The 20,305-nt window shown below is 39.2% G+C and overlaps 1 protein-coding gene across 1 annotated transcript in view; it reads right to left on the bottom strand.

Annotated features, from left to right (window-relative positions):
* Positions 1-20,021, bottom strand: part of ECT2 (epithelial cell transforming 2) — a 37,132-nt gene extending 17,111 nt beyond the window's left edge. The window contains exons 1-21 of the mRNA XM_014938773.1: positions 19,943-20,021; positions 17,358-17,524; positions 16,234-16,313; positions 16,040-16,132; positions 14,924-15,106; positions 14,728-14,817; positions 13,614-13,721; positions 12,182-12,255; positions 11,928-12,058; positions 10,832-10,947; positions 10,562-10,624; positions 9,980-10,202; positions 7,993-8,129; positions 7,206-7,325; positions 5,852-5,920; positions 4,831-4,941; positions 3,765-3,861; positions 2,997-3,078; positions 1,988-2,066; positions 1,502-1,621; positions 1,157-1,295 (exon numbers count right to left, since the gene is read on the bottom strand). Of these exons, the coding sequence (XP_014794259.1) occupies positions 1,157-1,295; positions 1,502-1,621; positions 1,988-2,066; positions 2,997-3,078; positions 3,765-3,861; positions 4,831-4,941; positions 5,852-5,920; positions 7,206-7,325; positions 7,993-8,129; positions 9,980-10,202; positions 10,562-10,624; positions 10,832-10,947; positions 11,928-12,058; positions 12,182-12,255; positions 13,614-13,721; positions 14,728-14,817; positions 14,924-15,106; positions 16,040-16,132; positions 16,234-16,313; positions 17,358-17,487 (2,245 nt within the window). The 5' untranslated portion in view covers positions 17,488-17,524; positions 19,943-20,021. The remainder of the gene's footprint in view (positions 1-1,156; positions 1,296-1,501; positions 1,622-1,987; positions 2,067-2,996; positions 3,079-3,764; positions 3,862-4,830; positions 4,942-5,851; positions 5,921-7,205; positions 7,326-7,992; positions 8,130-9,979; positions 10,203-10,561; positions 10,625-10,831; positions 10,948-11,927; positions 12,059-12,181; positions 12,256-13,613; positions 13,722-14,727; positions 14,818-14,923; positions 15,107-16,039; positions 16,133-16,233; positions 16,314-17,357; positions 17,525-19,942) is intronic.
* Between the last annotated feature and the right edge of the window lie 284 nt (positions 20,022-20,305).

Below are 20,305 nucleotides of genomic sequence, written 5' to 3'. Positions count from 1 at the left end.
AAAAACAACAAAGACATCAAAACTAAATATGACACGTTAAAATAGACAAGTTACAATGGTTTTACTGTTTAAAACTTGACAAACATTGCTCATTTGATAGCAGAAAATTAATCCATTGCTGACACTCCTTTAAAGCAGACAGCTGAACCATTCTAAATACAGTTGAGAGAAAGGAAAAACACCCATTGCCAATCAGAAAAGCAGCCCTATAAGAGCGTATGCAGGAGGGAGTAGCTGACTTCTCCCAAGATTTGTGTGCTGAAGTTCCTGGCAAATATTAGATGCTCTGCTTACAAATGGCTCCCTTTGCCCAAGTCCCAAAGTAAACTTAAGTGATACACAGTAATTTAAAGAGACTTAAAAAAAACCCCCTAAAGTACCTTTTAAAAATGCAGGTAGGCATCACATTTACTATGTACCCTCTTTGCCATTTCTATTTCTCATTGGGCTTCCTATGTTCAGGTGCTTCAGAGAATATAAAGCAGGACAAGTACGATGTGCGCACCACCACCTACAGTGAAATATTCAATCTAATTTTCTAGTGTATAGATCTAGACACTAGTCTGACTAGACTCCTAAAGAAGTCACTACCAAGACTGGAACACTATTGTAGCATAAGTTCTGCTGCTGTAGCAATGCATTGCTTCACTGAAACCCCCGCAGTCTCAGTATGGCAAAGCAGCCAGAGAATTTAAATCATCTCTATCTTTCTTCTAAGATGCTAAGCACAGTTCCTCCTGAGCATCGCTATCACCAGTTAAATGAAGATGTGGTTTCACAGCAACAGCACTTGTATCTAGGCAGTCTAATGCTCTGGACTGAAGTTTGGGTTTTTGGTTTCAATTTGTAAATCCAGAGCTGTTAAGTGTGCTCCTCTAAGTCACACTGCCATTTGGTTGGCTTATGCTAATGCCATCTAGTTCTACTAAATTCAACATCCTGCAGCGATCCTTGAGAAGTCAAAAGGTGTCAATTCAAGGAATTCTCAAGCTCATACAGAGCTTCAAACAGAAGCTTATACAAAAAAAAAAATCACATACCCAACATACCATACAACAAATACACCTTAGCCTTCTATCCCACAACAGCAGACCTTCATCCTTTATACTCTGCACCAGTTTTCATTAGCTGTCACCGCACTTCAAAACATACAGACCTTCTGTCTCCCTGATGTCCAAGACTTTCTTGATCTGGGAAAGAGGCATGAGAACAACATGCTTGAGAGATGCAGGAGGCCTCGTGTGGCCATGAGGACTCTTGAAAGCACCAATGACCTTATGCCGTTTCCTTGCAATCTACAGTTAAGTAGAAGACAAAGATTCAAGTTAGAAGGTCTATTACCATCACTTTGTACTCTTTTGCCTTCTATTATACAGGAAAGCACAATAGCCTTCTGTAGAATTCTGCTTCAGGTTTTTAAGTTTTACTTGTTTATATTCATAAGTAGCATTAAGTGTTTTTACAATTCAGTTCATGAGATGCACTTCTATAGTCATCTTACCTCTAGGCAATCATTGAAGAGAAAGAGTGTGACCTGTTCTCCCCTGTCACAGAGGTCATCGCCAAGCGCTACGGTTTCCAGACGCTGAACTAAGCTTCGGTGAGAGGACAAGAGATTGGCCTAAATGATAGAAGCAAAAAGCTCATTAAGCATTTAGTTCACGGGCTGGATTACTGCTTGCACTTAACACTGGATATCTTTTTAAACAGCACCATTGTGTTTTAACCTGACTAACTTTGGCAAAAGGAGCATTTTACAGGGCCAAGCGCTACGGTTTCCAGACGCTGAACTAAGCTTCGGTGAGAGGACAAGAGATTGGCCTAAATGATAGAAGCAAAAAGCTCATTAAGCATTTAGTTCACGGGCTGGATTACTGCTTGCACTTAACACTGGATATCTTTTTAAACAGCACCATTGTGTTTTAACCTGACTAACTTTGGCAAAAGGAGCATTTTACAGGTCTGCAGCTTCAGAGAAATTACTTACAGGACATCCATCAACTTCATAGACGACGTCAAAGAACTGCCTTTGTGCCTCTGTTTTTCTTTTGTCTTCATTAATATGTCTGAGGGAAGCACATGATATTTATCTTCAGTATCAAGCAACAGTAAATAAACGCACCATATTTAAGACACACTGAAAGGCACATTCAGAGTTTACACAGCAGTAACATTCAGTTTACACAGCAGCACTGGGAAATACAAAATCAACCACACTTGCTCACTGAAATATCCAGATCCCTTATGCTAAGCACATAGGAAACTTCAGACCTAAAACAATGTTCTCGTTATCAGTGGCTGACACACCATTCAGTTAATATATAATTCCACACCCCTGCCCCACAGGACTTTGAACTAGAGACCAACTCAATGCAGTTCTTTCCAGCCTGCATTTTATCCCCCTAGATCAGGGCTGCAGCTCACCAAAAAGCAAATGCAAGAATAATTACAATTTAGAAGTAGTTGTTGTTGTCAAAAATCAGACAAACATTTACCCAACTAATACAGGAGGTCTCATTGCTGGAGACATAAGCTACACTTCAGAAGAGGTGAGACTTACAATCTAAACAGCTTCAGCTTTAAGCTAATTAACTCACGGAACGGTGCCAAGAATAGCTAATACAGGACCAGAAAAGAATCTAATCTTCTACCAATAGCATGTCCTTTCAGTTGATAGATGCAGAGAAGTAAGTTCTAAAGACAAAATCACATCCCTTCCATTCTGGAGGGAATAGATGGAAATAAGATCTCAGAAAGTTCAGCTTTGTGCTGGGGCAGGAAATCAGCAGACATTCAGGCAGAAGAGCTGGGTAACAACACCACAAAGTCCTTCAAGAGCTCTGGGACAGAATGACAGAGAGACAACAGCGACAAAAGGGAGAACACATACAATTACGTATATGTGGAGACTAAAGGTACAGCAACAACACACTAAGAGCAATTTAGAAGGAACAGAGAGATCCAAATGTACATTTCATAGAATGAACATTGCTTACGTCATCACTTCCTTTAATGATTCAATGGCTCTCTCTAGAGTTATTTTATCTGGGTTCTCTTCTGCTGTATGCTTCTTAATATCTACAATTAAAAAAACCCTCATATTACAAGTGCCTTAAAAGAAACATGAAAAACTCAAGTTTAAACTCTAAGTCAAATAAGGTGACTGAAGAAATGACAGCCATCCTAGAGCCTTGATTAGGCTGAGTAGCAATTGTCCGTGCATCCCATTAGGGAAAAACCCACCTCCAATACAAAACCAAATCCTCAAACTGTTCCAAAAAAAAAAAAAAAAAAATCAAGAAGACCACATGCTGGTTTTGTTGAAGTGCAGAGACAAGCATAGAAGTCTTTTTCTAACAAGCAAAGAGTGGTGCTATATTATTTTTATTAATGTAATCATTATTACAGCAAGTGATTGATACCAGGAACACATGAACCTGTAAACCTTGTGAATACAAATTGCTCTCTAGGTTATGCTGGCTGCATTCAAATCTCAATTATATTTGTATATGAAGAGACAAACTGTTGTCAGAGCAAACTTTTCCTCTACCTGTATCCTGCAGACAAATATACGAACAAGTGAAATTTAGCTGAAAGTATGCTTTTTTCAGTAATTGGTCTTGCTGACTGCCATTAAGCATGATTAACTCCCAGAATCAGGTGTGTTTCATGAGAAAAGCTGTTGCTAATTAAGAAAAAAAGGAGGTTTTAACACCTGTAAAGATAAACTACATTAAAAAAATTAAAATACACCACTAGATTACCATTTAGTAGCAGAGCAACACTAGGCAGCCTTTGAACAGGACGGATCAGGAGTTCAGCAAGGCTTTGGCGGCCACATTCAGGTTTAGCTTGGTTTATCTGGGAAAAGGAAAGGAAGAAAAAAATAATTATTACTTTTTTCCCCCCACATATATACACCCCAAAAAAATCACAAACTAGGAGAAAAATTGTCTTCCTTGAAACTAGCACTGCAGTACAAATTTGAGAACCATTTACCACAGATACTCAGTCATTAACAGATCATGTTAAAACACACATTTATTCAAATCTGTGTGGTATTTATCACGTGATTTTTGTTCTCAGCATGTTTAAACAGTCCATATTATCAATCCCTTAGTCCATGTTTCAGATGCTAATGCAGAGTAGGAACAGGGATGGCTATCAATCAGCTATATACCTTTATCTGAAAGCTCAAGAGTCTTAAGACTCATCTTCAGATACCTCTTTCTTTGAAGATCACCCTCCTGTTAGATCTCCAGCGTTATGTTCCTATTCATTAGTCACAAGAACATGGAGAGATTCCACCTCCCTGCAATTTCACAGCTGCTGAAAGCAAGTTAAAAGCTATTTCACAAATACGAGTCTTTTAAACACAGGGAGGGGGATCAATATAAAGCAGCAGCTCTAGTTATTTTTACTTTCTCCCAAATACATATCTTCTCTTTTCTGTAATCAGAATGCACTTTTTCCAGCAACACACACATATAATCAGACATGGTGCTGAGAGATATGATTTAGTGGTGGTTTTGGCATTGTTAGGTTGATGGTTGGACTCGATGACCTAAAGGTCCCTTCCAACCTAGAGAATTTTATGATTCTACCCTGAAAGCTGTATAACAGAGGGAGAACTTGGACCTTTTATGAAAGAGTCTTACGAGGAGCTTGAGTGACTGAAGATCAAGTCCTTCCTATTTTTGTCTCACCAAGAGATATTCACATTCCTCCAAGCTTCCAAAATTCCACTTTCTTCTATCTACTGCATTAAGAAGTTTACTTAGTAATGCTCTCCATATTGTGTTCAAAAGACTTAGTTCTGCAGACACTTACCTTTAGGAAGGCATGAAACCTTGGCTTCTGTTTTTCACACCTAGTAATCGTTTCCTTGCTCATTTCGAAGAAATTCACAAATGGAGGGTATGTTTTCAACAAGTCTTTTGACTGAAAGAAACAACTGTTACAGCTCTGCTTTATGTATTATGCAGCATTGTACATATGTTCATCTGCCCTGAGCCATACAAAGCTGCTCAAAGGCACATTTCAATAAAGAATAATAAGAAATGTGTTGTAAACCCATGCGTGTTCACAGAACAAGTTGACATTTTTGCATGCCAGATGCCCAAGATTCAGGGCTGCTGATTAAATGCAGACCGCTCTCGGAAACATCAAGTACACGTGTGACAATCTTAAAAGTTGCTGAAAAGCTCGAGTGGAAGGCAGATTCACACCAAGAAACATGATCTGGGGGAGAATTCTGGAAGTTTCCAGACAGGTATTTTCTCCAGTTACTGCCATTGCCATTAAAAGGCATTAAACCACTAGAAGCAATACCTTAGACTGAAAATTTTTTGAACGCCAAGCACTATTTGCCTCAAAACAATCAAGTCAGCTAAAGCACAAGATTACTAGCAGGCTACTTGTGTCAAAATGCACTGCAGACCCAGAGGTAGCTTTCCTGTTCTGCACATTCTGTACTTGGGAAAACAAGGAGTCCTTATTCACTTACACATTTCAAGTCTTGAAACAATAACCCTAGAAGTTCTGTGAAAAGTCGTTTTCCTAGTTAGTTACTATTGATCAGAGGCAGCAGAGAACTAAGGTTAGAGGAAGAGCCCCTTTTAATGTCAGAGTAAAAAGCATGTCTGCTGTGCTGCAAATTAATCCCTCTTGTAAGTGGACAGACACATAAACCTGACGTGGATTACTTATACAAAGTATATCATCTAACTCAACAGAAAATACAGTGATACAAGTTAGTGTGACTCTCAGTAGCACTTTGCTTGTGTTTGCTCCTTGCCTTGTAAGGCAAGATAATAGCTCAAATGCATGAAAAAAAGAAACAGAAACTTACATATTTAAGAATGATATCGCCAATGCTTTTGCTTTCAGTCCAATTCATCATAAGATCTTCCAGATCTTCCTAGAATACATGCAGAGATGGGGGGGAAAGAAAACAAGATGAGAATGATCTGCATAAGCTGTAAGATGGGATAAGTGCTCTGCCAAACACATATAATTAACTGGGTGTTTCCATGCTGATAAAACAGGCAATCCTAAGAGTTGTACAATTTCACTTTAAGCCTCTTCATGCTACTGGGAATTGAAAGGAAGAGACCTCTGGCTTATGGAATATATAGGTTTTGAATCGATGCAAGCAGAGTATCAGCACTACCCAACTCTGCAATAAAGGTAATAGTGCTGTGTCCAACACACCACAGAACATATTCCAAATGATCACAAAAGCAGTACAGGCAGAAGATAGTTCAACCAACTCTAAGAGCACACAACTAAGAAAGAACTTAAGTCCATTAGACAGGACAGAAATAGAACTGGCATAGATTTCCCTCGCTGCACCAGGGTGTCAAGGAAAGTGAGACCAAGCTGTTAAGCCTGTATCAGCTTGACAAGGATCAAGCTTATTCACTGCAGCTGATAACAGGGACAGGAGGACACAGCTGAAGGTTCAGGATTCACCTCAAGTGGAAAGGACTCACCATTAATACTAGTCTGTTGCTGCCACTTCTACTATCTTCACTACACCAAAGATGAAGGAAAACACAACCACTACATCTAAGGAACTTCGCCTACACACAGACACACCTGCTTTACTTTGATCTCAGTCTCAGTGTGCACATATCAATACCTATTGTTATTAACTAGATTGGATCCCAGCAGTTAAAAAACAAAACCACCAAACCACTGAGTTACAGGCAGTCTGCAAGTCGCTCTATTTTAAAAGCCTACTGTGACACTGTGACAGGGGTTTTTTTTGTTGGGTTTTTCTGTTTGTTTCAATTCTGTAGCTTTACCTATCCTTCCAAGAGTTCTTGCTTGCTGCTTTAATAGAAACGTGGATGTTATAAGCACTTGTGAGATGATCATTTGATACCACTGACTCTTTTGGCCAGTTTTGTATCAGTTACAGAAAACCTCCTACAGGAAGAGGTATTAAAATGGGAAGGGGACAAGCCAGCTCACAAATGGAAATATTAGTTACATGCACAATAATCAGACTTCAGATATTTAGAAATCAGTGTTCAATCTTAACGAGTACTTTGCATTTGCACGTAATTCCACAGATTGAACAGTACGTAACAGAAGCAGGATTAAACTACACCCATCCAGCAGATACAACTTAAAACATGTAGAAAAGGACTCAAAGTCTGTATCAAAGCCTCCCCTACAGGGGAGAAGTTGCAGCTTGCCTTGATTTTAGTGTGCACATCCAGAATATCTGGAATGCTGCCAAATATGGTCTTAATTTCTTCCTGTGCAAGAATTGGTCCTCCAAGTTGTCCTTCCTTCTCCAACGGAACTTGAAATAACTGGCAAATTAAACAAAAAAAAGTTAATGCCCTTTCATTCTCCAAATATTATGTCAGAAACAGTCATAAATAAAAGCAATATTTTTTCCTTCCAGATCATGCTTTCCTGCAGCCACAATCTTGAAACATTCTGTTCCCATTTAGCAGGAGTGGATTATGGAGGAGTTGTTTTCAGATACGTTTGATATGTTACTACCACATTACCCCCTTTCACCTACTTTTTTTACTCACACACGTCATAGCTCATTAAGTAGATAATCAGATATAATGCAAATAATTTCTAGAAATTAAACTCATCCTGTAAACTGTTTGCTATTCTGCTCTTCTCGGAATAACAAAAAAATTCCCCTGCCATTTCTCTATTCACTAACATCTTAAAAATCTTAGTCATAAAGATCATGTTTTCCTGAAGCTTAGGATTTCCATACAAACTGCAATCCCACTGCAGATCCCAGATTCAAAATTGTATTTCCCAGCTTTTAGTATTACTGAATGTTTTTACATGCCAGCAAAATGACACGAGACTGTTTACATTGCCACCTTTTTATGAACCTTTGATGCACCCAAGCCCTCAAAAGCCTGCAGATCACAGATTGAAAGCAACTATTGATGTAAACACTAGATGTCTTATTACAATTGACCTGTACTTGCTTTCGAACCAGCTTACCTGAATAATTGTGGTCAGTATGTCAACATAGTTGCTTTCTGTCTGATACAACTCCTTTGCCACCTGCCATCTTGCAGACTGCTTTGCCGGAAGAGGAGTTGAGTTTTTGGAAGGCCTTGCACAGGATTTTGGTGTTTCTGATGAAGAGATATTCCCAAAAGAAAATAAGAGCTCTATTACAATAGAGTCCCTAAAAAAGCTCACCATCAAAGCAGAAAAACACCTTCACAATTTTCAAGGGAAGATAGCTTTATTTTTTTTTTAAGGCTATTATGTAGGTTGTTCTATAGTTATCAGAGCTCTTTCTAGAAAATGGCTTTTTTATTACAGCCTAATTATAGAACAATAATAGTAATATGTTATTGCCCAAAAATAGTCTGAAACTAATAAGCCATTTATGGGCAGGTCAATGACTTAACCCTATTATGTTTAGTAGAAACTGAGGATTAGGTGGTGAACATTATTTATACATACACTATGTACAAAATTACTCTTTACTTTCTCTTTGCCACATAAATAATTGTCTCCCAGCTGCCTGCCATCCTTGCATTAGGTACGTAGCTCAAAACTATGTATTAAAATCCATCCTTAACATGCAACACTTGTATTTCATCCTATCGGGGCAGGCAGGGAAGAGAAGGAGGAAGGAAAAAAAAAACCACAAGAAAGCTCATTTCTCTTAAAGCTAAAGCCAAGGTAGACCTGGAGGAATCCATTAGTTTTAAGTACTATACTTAAAAATATAATACTCGCACATGTATTGGACAGCAGAGATCAGTGCTCCCTCATTCTGATGCTAAAGTTCAAAACCATGTACAAAATTACTCTTTACTTTCTCTTTGCCACATAAATAATTGTCTCCCAGCTGCCTGCCATCCTTGCATTAGGTACGTAGCTCAAAACTATGTATTAAAATCCATCCTTAACATGCAACACTTGTATTTCATCCTATCGGGGCAGGCAGGGAAGAGAAGGAGGAAGGAAAAAAAAAACCACAAGAAAGCTCATTTCTCTTAAAGCTAAAGCCAAGGTAGACCTGGAGGAATCCATTAGTTTTAAGTACTATACTTAAAAATATAATACTCGCACATGTATTGGACAGCAGAGATCAGTGCTCCCTCATTCTGATGCTAAAGTTCAAAACCGCACTTTTTCTGAAATTATCTGATGTTGAATTAGAAGAAACTCCCCAACCAGGGGTTATGAGAGCATTAGCATGCTCTAAGAAAGCTGGTCTTAGACTAAGCTGATCTGCCCTGTATTCCTTCTGAATTGTCACTTAGACATTGTGCCTCACTGAGATTGACTTGTATACAGGGGCATTTTTAATGCAGTACTAACTCCAAATACCTTCTCTATGCGATGAAACAAGGGCTTTTTTTTTTTAACTCTCAGGTATTAACTTTTATTTAATCCACAATTCAGCAGTCTCCTCTCTTCCGTAAGAGCCATGCACAGAGACATTAAGAGCTCTTTGCCCAACCAACCAAAACCAGATGGCGATTTACATTCTTGTGACATTTGACATGACAGTTTGCTGCCACAAATAGTGTCACCTCAACAGAACTTTTCAAGGGCCTAGGAGAAGTAGGCTTTGCAGGAATTTTCCCTTTAATTCCTTTAGAAAAGGATCTTTGTCCTCCTTTTTCCAAGTAACCTACTACAGAGGTTTTTAGATTATTTACTGTGTTGCTTATTTGCATAGATTTTCAGCAGAGTATTTGAAGCATTTTGGAGTAACACTGAACTGCACTTAATATTTATTAACTGTCTCTTTTCCTTGTTTTAATTCAGGTAGGAACATGCTCACTGTGATAACAAGAGGCAGCCTGGTCTCTGAACTCTTCAATTCAGCTTTCTGCACACTTTAGGAAGGATAAAGTCCAGATTAAATTAGGAAACCTGTAAGACTTCCCTACCACTATCGTTAGGATGCACAGAGCTCTCAAACATTGAAGTGTGTCTGAAGGAAGGTTTTTAGCTCTACCTCCATTGGTAGTGCTGGACTCTGGAGTGTTAGAAATATCCAGCAAGGACCCAATAGAGAGTGAATGTTCAGCTGACGGGCGCTTCCGAGGAGGGAAGGGTGACATGTCCGTTTCTCGGGTCAGTTGTGCCAGGGTCTCCTTCAACCGACGTCTTTTGCGATTGCTGTTTGGGGTACTCAGAGAAAGCAGCGAGACAGACTTCTTGAGGCCAGGACTCTCTGACTGTAGTAACAGAAAGTTTACTTTAGTTGTTTTATCTACTGTGTCCAGCTCAACTCATGGCAAAAATCAATTGTGGAGATCGGCATACTACGCAACTCTTCTTAGGGAAGCAGAGGAAAAATGAATTAAAAAAAAAAAAGAGAAACCACACTAGCTTCTGTTTGACTAAAAATAAGTTCAACCTTTGGGAAACAAAGAAAAAAGTTTCCTCCAAATTAGTATTCTATGTATAAAAGCTGTAATGGATTATCTGGAACTTAACTGCTGCTGTAAAATATTGATCTCTGGCCCCCCCACATACCATTGTGCATGCTAATTTTACCACCAAATACACCCTTATGCGAGAGACCTAGACATACCTTTTCAAATAAATACATGGACTCTCCAGCTCTGGCATCCATTTGAATGCTTCCCCAAAACCACTAAAAGGAAAAAGAAAACACACATTAAAAACACATTAGGGGACTTCATCCAAAGCTAAAAATACTCAAAACATATATATAAACTAAGGCAGTTCACATACTAAATGTGGGCATGTGGCTTATTCTGAGAAAAAGAATAAATTAAAATTTATTTCACATATTGAGTAATACACAGCAGTAGTCTTTCAAGAATTTGTCAGCACTAACCTCTTGCTTTACAACGTAAAGCTTTTTTAAGGGTTCAAATGGGAGATCTTTTACTGTACTTTCTTCAACCACTAAGTGCGTACACCTTTCATCACCAACTGGTAAATAATGTCCTCCTAGATTAAAAAAAAAGGCAAATTAGCAAGACTGAAAAATATTGTTGTTGGAAATTAGTAGCACGCTTGATAGTTCTGTGGCACCTGTCATTAATGAGAAATGAACTATTGAGTGAGCCAATTAGTTATATGTTTTACATAACACTGATATTATCAGCAACGAAGAGCTTTAGGAAACAGCGTGTAGCACGCAGTAGCATGTACACGTTGAAAAGTCAGGAGTATATGGAGATCAGAGGGCATTTAAATCTGTCTGACAGTAAATGTAATACTCTTTTGGAGAGCTTTTCTTGTTTCTTGGAAGAGCAAGCCAGGAATACTCACCCTGAAGACATTCACAAGCTACAACCTGGGCATGTCACAATCTTATAAGTAGCTTTAGGTAAACAGGTCCCTAGGGCCAGCAAAACAGGACAACTTGCACCTCTGGAGGAAGCCTTTCTGTTACAACCTTGCTCCAGTGCCATTTCCATAGTTCTGTTACGTGCAACTCTGACAATAAAAGGCTGGAGACTTGTGTGTTATTTGCTACAACGTTACTGTCAAAGTGATTGTTAATTTTGTACTACACCACCGAAAAATGGCACACTTCCAATTAGGTGTCTTACTGGTGATGATTCATAATAAAAGTTGGAAACATTGTAGATGCTTCCTGTGAATTATGTAAAGATGAATACCACAAAACTGATTATGAGAACTGAAGCAGACTATACATATCACGTACCAAGTTTCCCCGGTTATCTTCAAGTACCCTATAATTACTTCTTTTTAAATCATCTAGAATCAGCCCAGGAAGATTGAAGTCTTCAACAGCTACCAGAACTTTGGCATACACAGACATCTAAAAATCAATTTTTAGCTCTTCAAGTTGAAGAGCTTTCATTAATGCTTCAGGATTCACAATTCAGCATTTCAGGTTCAGTGAAGTATTTATCAGCTATAAACCCCATTCTTTCTACAGGTCAACAATAAACAATAACCTTGCATTTCTGTCATTTCTTCCATGTTAGCTTTCTCATCATCAGAGAATCCAAGGAAACTTAACATGCAATCCTGGAAGGGAGGAACCTTGAATTGATTTCTGAAGTCATCATCAGCTGCACAGAAATCACTGGAAAAAGAAGAAAGAAGATACACAGAAAGGTTACTAAATCAGTGCTACATTATTATTTAAACAGTAGCTCACAATGTGAACAGGGTGCAAGGTAAAGGCTGAAGGAGAATAAACACCTACATTTCATCCCTCTTCTCCCAAGCCTTATAAATCCACTCAGCTTTCACAATAGGAGTGCCAAGACTCACAGCAATCTACAAAACAGGAAAAGCATAGGTTGTACAAATTAAGTTTTTCCATTTAAGTCCTTCCCATTCCAAGAAAAATTCATAACCTTGCTTTTACTTTTCAAGACAGATACTGCAAAGAGGGAAAATATTCCTTCAAGAATCATGCTCAGCTGTAACTCCCAAGATTCACAACATATTAATTTTTCAGCCACTAGAAGATCAAATCAATAGCTATTTCGACACTTACTCAGAAGTGCACCCATTTGTTAGTCTGATACCCTTTATCACTCACAAAAGAGACAAAACCAAATCTATTTCAGTGGAATACAGGATCTTTTCTCTGCTTTTGATACTTTGTATGAACACAAACATCCTAGCTTGCTTTTACTAAAGAGAAAGAGACTATTCCAAAGATGATTTCCGTGACTGCTTGAAAGATATTCTACATCCTAGCTTGCTTTTACTAAAGAGAAAGACTATTCCAAAGATTATTTCCGTGACTGCTTGAAAGATATTCTTAAGTTTTCCTACATTTTTCCTTTGAGTTGGCAGAAAGAAGCATTTAAAAAGAGGTGGAAAGTAGGTCTTCCCTTTCAACTGGCACATTAAAAAGACAGGTAAGGAAAAAATCAAGAGCCTACTAAATTCAAACAAGGGAGTCTCAAGGGACATAAGCATTGCTGTGTCATACTCCATGGTACAAGAATCTATGAACTTGTATTTACTTTTCAACTGGACATACATGTCCTGAAGGATTCCCTTTTGGTGTTGCCAGGAAAAAAAAAAAAACCACACACCCCCCGGATTCCCTTTTGGTGTTGCCAGGAAAAAAACAAACACACACACCACACATTTACACATAAAAGACTTGAGTAGTTATACATAACAAGTTAAAAATAGTTTCTAAAAGATAACGCACACAAATTGAGTATACACATAAAAGACTTGAGTAGTTATACATAAATTAAAAATAATTTCTAAAAGATAACACACACAAATTGAGTACTGAAGTTTTTTGCAAGTTACCTTGAAGTTTATTGTTTGGACAGACAAACAAAGCAGGCATGTTGATATATCAGTAAGTGTTTATCAATGTCTTAAGTACTGATAACATCAGTACTTAAGAACTTAAATATTTTGTTTCTTATTATTTACTATACTTGTCTATTTCAAAACTTCTGCATTCGGGCAATTTATATTTTTTAGATCTCTAACAGAGACAAAGCTCAACCCCAGACGGAGATGAACTCACCATTACAAGTCATTGTTGTTAGCACAGGAAAAAAAACAGCAACTTAGGAAATTAAGTATAATTTACAGACTTAGTCTACAAGAACCAATTTCTGAAAGTTTCCATGAAGCACCAACTCAAGCTTACATACTCTGAATTTGTCTCCGTGTGTTGAGTTAGCCACCAGGTGTGTAACTTTGGAGCTGAAGTCCCTTCGAATAATTCCACCCATATGATGAACCAAGGTCACTAGCTTAACCTGAAAAATAGAGATGATGTAAGTTTTCAGTATATCTTTTGAAGTGTACAGTGCAGAGTGAGAGTGGTACAAAAGTAGTATACAAAGCAAGCTAACAGAGGTTACATTAAATGTCTAGCATAGAAATGGTCCGATTTGTTCTTAAAACAACTTGTTCACTACTACAGGAGAAGACACAGCTGATACATCACAAGAGCTATTAATTTATTTATTTTTTTAACATTTAATACAGCTCTGCTGTGTAGCTTGAGGAAGACTACGCAAGCCAGCAGGACCCCTGTGATCACCATACATAATGCTGTCACCTTTTCAGGCACAACAGATTTGAAGCATGTTATCCTCATTGGTTTAGTCCATTTAATTAAGATTGTGATTTGCTTAGTTTGAATCTAGCAGATCAAACCTAAACATCCCTAACACTGGACAAAGGCTTTTGTTTTGGGGTTCATTTCCCCCACATACGAAGACGTGGGGCCATGTTGTCAATTCCCAGGTGTCCAATAGGGAAATTAGGTGCCAACAGCATCACTGAATTGGAAAAGTGCTAGAGTATCAAACCACTTCAGATATGTCAAGACTGAAGTCCTGACAGCAGGACAGCATGGCAGCAAGATAACACTGCTGCAAATGCTCTGAACAGGACTACAAAGCTTCACTTTACCACATTATTACACACAAATCAGAGGATACTATTAGGTAAAAATCATCTTACCTGAAGCTTAAGTCTACAAATCTTTAAACCCTACTGAATAAATAGCTGTTTAAAGTCATTCACATAAAAGTGACCAAAAATAGCATTACAGGACTTGCACAAGGAAACAGTTTTTTCCCCATCCTCAATATCACTGCCTGCAGACATGCAGCAAGACAAAAGAACAACACAAAGCAATTCATTCCCCCCATAGGAGCTGTAGTTATGGTTAAACCCCACAGGTGATAGAACAGAAGAGTGTTTTGAAAATAAACTTAACATAGCTTTACCCATCCAAAGGAAAAAAAGTCTTACTAATTCATCTTTCTTTCTGAATCCTGTGAAGCAGAGTACCAAGTTCAACATGCTTGCACAGTACAGCGGACGACAGGAGAAAGGTAAAGGCTGCAAGTAAGAATAAACTTATTAGTCAAAACCATACTGTTTTCATTAAAGTTTTAACATAACCTTTAATACAGTGTTATTGATCCTAGTATTAAAATGCATATACCTCTCCTTTTTGTGCACAGTGCAGGACTACTGGAGGTCCAACGACACGGCAATCTGCTTTGCAGAGGTTGTTAAAGACTGAGTCTTGGAAGTCTGACACAACGAAGACAGTCTCAAATTCTGGGGAATCAGAGTCCCCAAGCTCTTCTATCGTCTCTGTCTTTATGTAGGGCACTTTAATTTCCTTGATTTATGGGGATGAAGGGGGAAAGCATTATTCAGGCAACATGGTTACACCAGTGTCGAAATTCAACTGATTTTTATTTTGGACCATTAGAAGTATGATTGTATGATTCAGATTTCAACAGAGACAGACTCTTAGAAGGACTGGTGAAAGCTGAATGAGATACTGTTCTCTAGCATAAGAATAGCTATGAACTGCACCTACAAAAAAAGATACATAAACTAGTAATTAGAATTCTTATCCTTCAGAAGCAGGAATTGTTTTAAGGTATCAGTTCACACTGATAATATAATACTGGAAATATCTATAGAAAGGAAAAAATAACCAACTAAACTCAAAAGATAAATGAAATTTCCAACCGTCAGAACAGCTTAAGGTACTTCTGGATGCTTCTAAAAAGTAGCATCCAGCTTCCAACAGCAAACTCCGTGCTGCATAAGGTCTAAAGAACTTAGACAATTCAGTTCATTGCTGATATTTTTAAGGGGCCTAGAAGTTTGGGCTGTTCCAATTTCAATGACTAGTTCCAAATTTTATTTCCTAGGTTTTTCATGTCAAGAAATGGAAAACCACTTCTTACACTTAAGCTTAAAAGCAGCTTTCAACTGAAATAAGTGAATTAACTCATTATGAAGGCAGTTCATAGCAAAAACTTATGTGTTGACTGAATATAAGCATGCAGTCCAGTGTCTCCATTGATGTTTCTATCCCCTTGTTAGAAAACAGCAGACTTGCAGATATTATTTCTGTATTTGAGAAAACGTTTGTAGAAAGAGTGTCGATTTTGACAAGCTTTGAGTGATACCATCAGAAACATTAGTATATATTGTGACCATTATGCCCAATTAATGCAAATCAAACCATGTGCACATTTCAGTCCAGTGAAGTACAACATGCTGCATGCAATCACATGTGCTTAATTGCATGACATACCATATGAATAACACTTTTTATTAGTTTTTCTTCTGATTTACCAGGACTAGTTTCTTTTATCTTTATAACTGGTACTTCCATTATCTTAATGGTCTGTGGAAGAGGAGAACTTTAGTACAAAGCCAGACTGGTTACTAGAAATCTACAAGCATACCATCTCGTTCCAGTGACTGTTTCATCTTAGGCCCACGTACCTCCAAGGCTTTCAGAAGCTCCTCACATTTCCCTGCTTCCTGAACCAAAACCACTCGTGTTTCTATTTGAGGCATTTCCTCTATAGAGAGACAAGGATAATATTCATATTTTAATAGAAAAATCCACGTTAGGTCTAAAACAAGCAATAATGTATAGAAGAATATAGGCAGACCACATCCTTTCAAGACACCTTGTTAATCAAGAACAAGTCTGAAAATAAATGTTGCCTCAGGAAGCCTATCCTTCAATTAAGGCATACCTAACTGACCATAAAGCCTAAACTTTCTAGTACATGGTGAAACAAGATCCTGCAATTCATGACCAGTTACATTACAGTCAAAGCAAGAACATGCAAGAAGAGTCAGAGGGTAAGAAAGAAAACCAACAAAATTATTGATTTAATGCTTCTAGCAGAATTAGATACCAAGACTTGGAGGAAAACAGACAGCTGGTATCTTTTCTACTTTCTGTGTTCCTGGCTGACAAGGTTCATTGCTTCCTAGTAGCTGCTCAGTTTCACCAAGGAATATTGGAACTGAAGTTAGATATCTTGTTCTTTTTCTCCAGGTATTAATAACCTTTCAAAATATCAGGAGGAAGGAACAAGTGTTGCCCCCATGTCATCTGCACCAAAAGACTGCCACTGGATTTTGGCTACTGCATTACAAGAAACCAAAAATACTTTCTTTGTTGGTTGGTTGTTTTTTTTCATTTCAATATTTGTTCTTGAATTAATTTCAAGCTCAAGACTATTCATCTAAGGACTTCCTGTAAGCCTATACATCAGAGCAGCAGTAGTAGTTTCCAAATACTGGTGTTAAAATATCACCTGGAATGATTTATTCCACAGAAGAGACGTCAAATGGAACTGACAGCTTTCTATAGATAGCAAGAAAAACTGATTTCATGGCTGTAATCCCAAATTCTTTATAACAAGGCAAATTACAAATTAAGACAGTCCTTTTGTTGGTGAAAGAATACTAAATCAACAGTCTTTTGGCTAGCCTACATAAAATTCTTTAGCTCAGCAAAGCACTTTTGGTTTTTCAAAACTAGTAAATACCTACAAAGTAATCAGTCATTACAAAAACATAGTGGTCTTAAAATAAGCTTCCCCTGTTACCTTCAACATCCAGAACAGATCCAGGAAGCACATTGTCTTTGGAGGTTTCTATAATTTTTGAATCAAGAACAGAAGAATCAGCCAAGAGGCTCCTCCCAGTTTCAGACACCAGCATACTGTTGTCAGCCATGGTTATGTCTCGTTTCTTTCTTCAACAGCTAGATGTGCTAAAGTAAGTCACAGTTGCAAAAAGCTCATTAATACAAGTTCTGTGACTAAGGCAGTCAGAATTGACTTCAGACTTCTGAAAACAAAACATTCAGACTCTCATTAACATCCCACTCACACCGATAAGAGTAGTTCTGAAAGAGTATTAGTCATACAATTGGTAGAAAGAACAACAAACCTGTAACAGAAATGGTTCTGAGCAGGCTACTTGCCATGGAAATAACTCATTTGCACAGAAAGCTGCAGAGAAGGTACTCCAACAAACTAAAAGCACTTGTTTGCATCAGTGATAAACTACGCTAAGCTAGATTTGAGACCCAGGTTAGCATTGTCAAAGTGCAGCATTAGCAAAAGAATTAGGGGACACAAAGCATCTTACCAATATTTGATTTTTCAGGTCAACTGGCTAGAGTTACTGTGGTTACATAAAAATGACCACCAGAATCTACTACAAGAAAAAACAAGTTTCTCAAAATGCATAAGAGTCTCTACAAAGTTAATAAGCACATATACATCTATCTGTATGATCTAGCCTATTGTCCTACATTAACTATAATACAATAGAGATATCCATTCGTTATCAGATAAAAAGTCTGTCTTCTCACAGACAGACTGCCTCCCTGCTCTCCCTGCCCATCAAACAAACTTGTCACATACTAGAAAGGCAGAAGTCTTCTTCCTCTCATATTCTGTACAGGTAGCTACCTGAATCTCGTGCCAAAAAACAATTGTTCTAAGACACCTGCCAAACATGTAGCACATTTTTTCTTGTGCTTGAGGCAAGATGCATGCATTTCCTGTGATTCATCATTCACACAAGTTTAAATATTTGCACAGTGATATCAGAAGTTACCTAAACTAGCCACTATATCTCAACTGTAGTACAATAACCCTCTGTATCACTTTAACTGACGTTGTTCTCCTCATGACTGTAAATGTCCCTTTAAAACCTGTCCAATGACATAGCAAAGTAAAAATCAAAAGACAAAAAACAATGGGTGTTTTGGCATAACAGCAACATAGAAAAAAGTTTATCTTCTAGAGTTTAGAAGATCATGTTTGAGACTCCTGGACAGGATCCATGTCTTCATAGTATGGCAGGTAAGTTCCTAATATAGCGATGAGCAAGAAGGCAACACTACAAATCTATCACAATTCTAGGCATATTGTTTTCTAAACTGCCACCTTAGTTGCAATTCTCACATCACACACAGCTGTGCAGGCTCCACAGAATTAAGTTTCCTAGCAGTAAGCCCCAATCACCCAGCTAGCTTATCTCAGAACAGCTTGAAACCTGGCAGGCAGAGAAAGTAGCTTGAACCAGAACTTGTCTTTAGGGAGCATCTGCCTAGAAAGTTATAAAGATACCACTAGGAACTGTTACACTGCTACCTCTTCATTACAGTAAGGGTGGAGGAAACCACAATCTTGAAAGATTCAAACCATATCATTAATAATGATTACCACACAGAGAGTTATATGTAAAAATCAGACGCAAAAAACCCCTCCAGTTATGGATATCACTAAATCCTACAGATTATTCTTAAGAAGTCTGAGGCATCAATAACATTCTTGTCATGCTGCTGTTGTTATACTTAGTAACATGTATATGAGAACACACTTACAGAGAACTTCACCCTATATTTGGGAGAAGCCCATACCTTGGGCTGTGCACTGATTTTCTTTATGGCTTTCCTATTTTATTTATTTATGGGGCTACATTCTGGGTATATTGAAATATCCCCGGTTTTAATACTCCCATGCTAAATGATAACCTAATACCAGTCACTAGGCTTGCACACTGCAAGTGCCAAGATACAGAAGAGAACAAACAGCACGGAAGATATGAACCTAATAGCTTCTGCTCACGTAGAAAAGAAGCAGGAGAACACCACCACCACAGGGTCCAGGCAAACCTGAATGCCTCCACAGCACTACACTTACAAATGACCTCCCAATAGCTTGCGGACAGCCTGAAGGTCATAAAACACCCACACGCTAAAATACGCATTTAAAACAAGGAGACAACGCTACGAAAAACCCACTTCTCATGTTGCCTGCGCCTCCCCCTTCCCCTGAGGGGCCATCCAGGAGCGTGACCCAGCCGCCCCGCTGGGAGATGGCCGGAGGCAAAATAAGATCGCGCCAGCTGCTCCCACCTTACAAGCCAGCAGGTGCCAGAGGGGCTGGGACCCTTCGCTACCCGGAGAGCACCACTGAAGGCCCAAAGAGGGCGGCAAGGCCACCCTGGGAGCCCCCAGGCCTCACAGGTGCCCCCGGCCCAGCCCCGCCCCAGGCCGCCCGCACACATCGCCCTCCGCCTCAGCCTCCCCCAGCCCGGCCGCACCGCTCCGCGTTCTCCGCGCCACGCCCGCCCGCTCCCGGCACCCACGGCCGACGGCCGGCTCGCCCCTCACCGCCAATGCCACCTGCCGCCAACCGCAGAGCCAACCTCCGCCATCAGCGGCTGCCGCCGCCACCAATTCAAAAAGCGAGCCCCCGCACTAAGCGCGTCGCCCATTGGCTGCCCGCCCTGCCGCTCCTCTGTAAGCCGCCATCTCATTCGACACCCCTCCGAGATGTCCCGCCTCCTTCCTCTCCCTTTTTGGACGGCGCTTTGCCTCCTTCCCTCTCTGATTGGATGTCGCACCTGCCGCTCAGCGCTGGGCAGTCTCCCATTGGCGGTGGGGCGTTGCCTGGGCAGGCGCACAGGCCCGAGCGCAGGTTAGGGGAGCGCCCTGCGCTGATTGGCTACCGGCGGGTTTCGAACGCTGCCAACG

Source organism: Calidris pugnax, unplaced genomic scaffold (genome assembly GCF_001431845.1).
Source record: "Calidris pugnax isolate Ruff unplaced genomic scaffold, ASM143184v1 scaffold52, whole genome shotgun sequence".
In the NCBI taxonomy this organism is placed as follows: Eukaryota; Metazoa; Chordata; class Aves; order Charadriiformes; family Scolopacidae; genus Calidris; species Calidris pugnax.
This window is presented reverse-complemented; position numbering and strand designations above follow the sequence as displayed.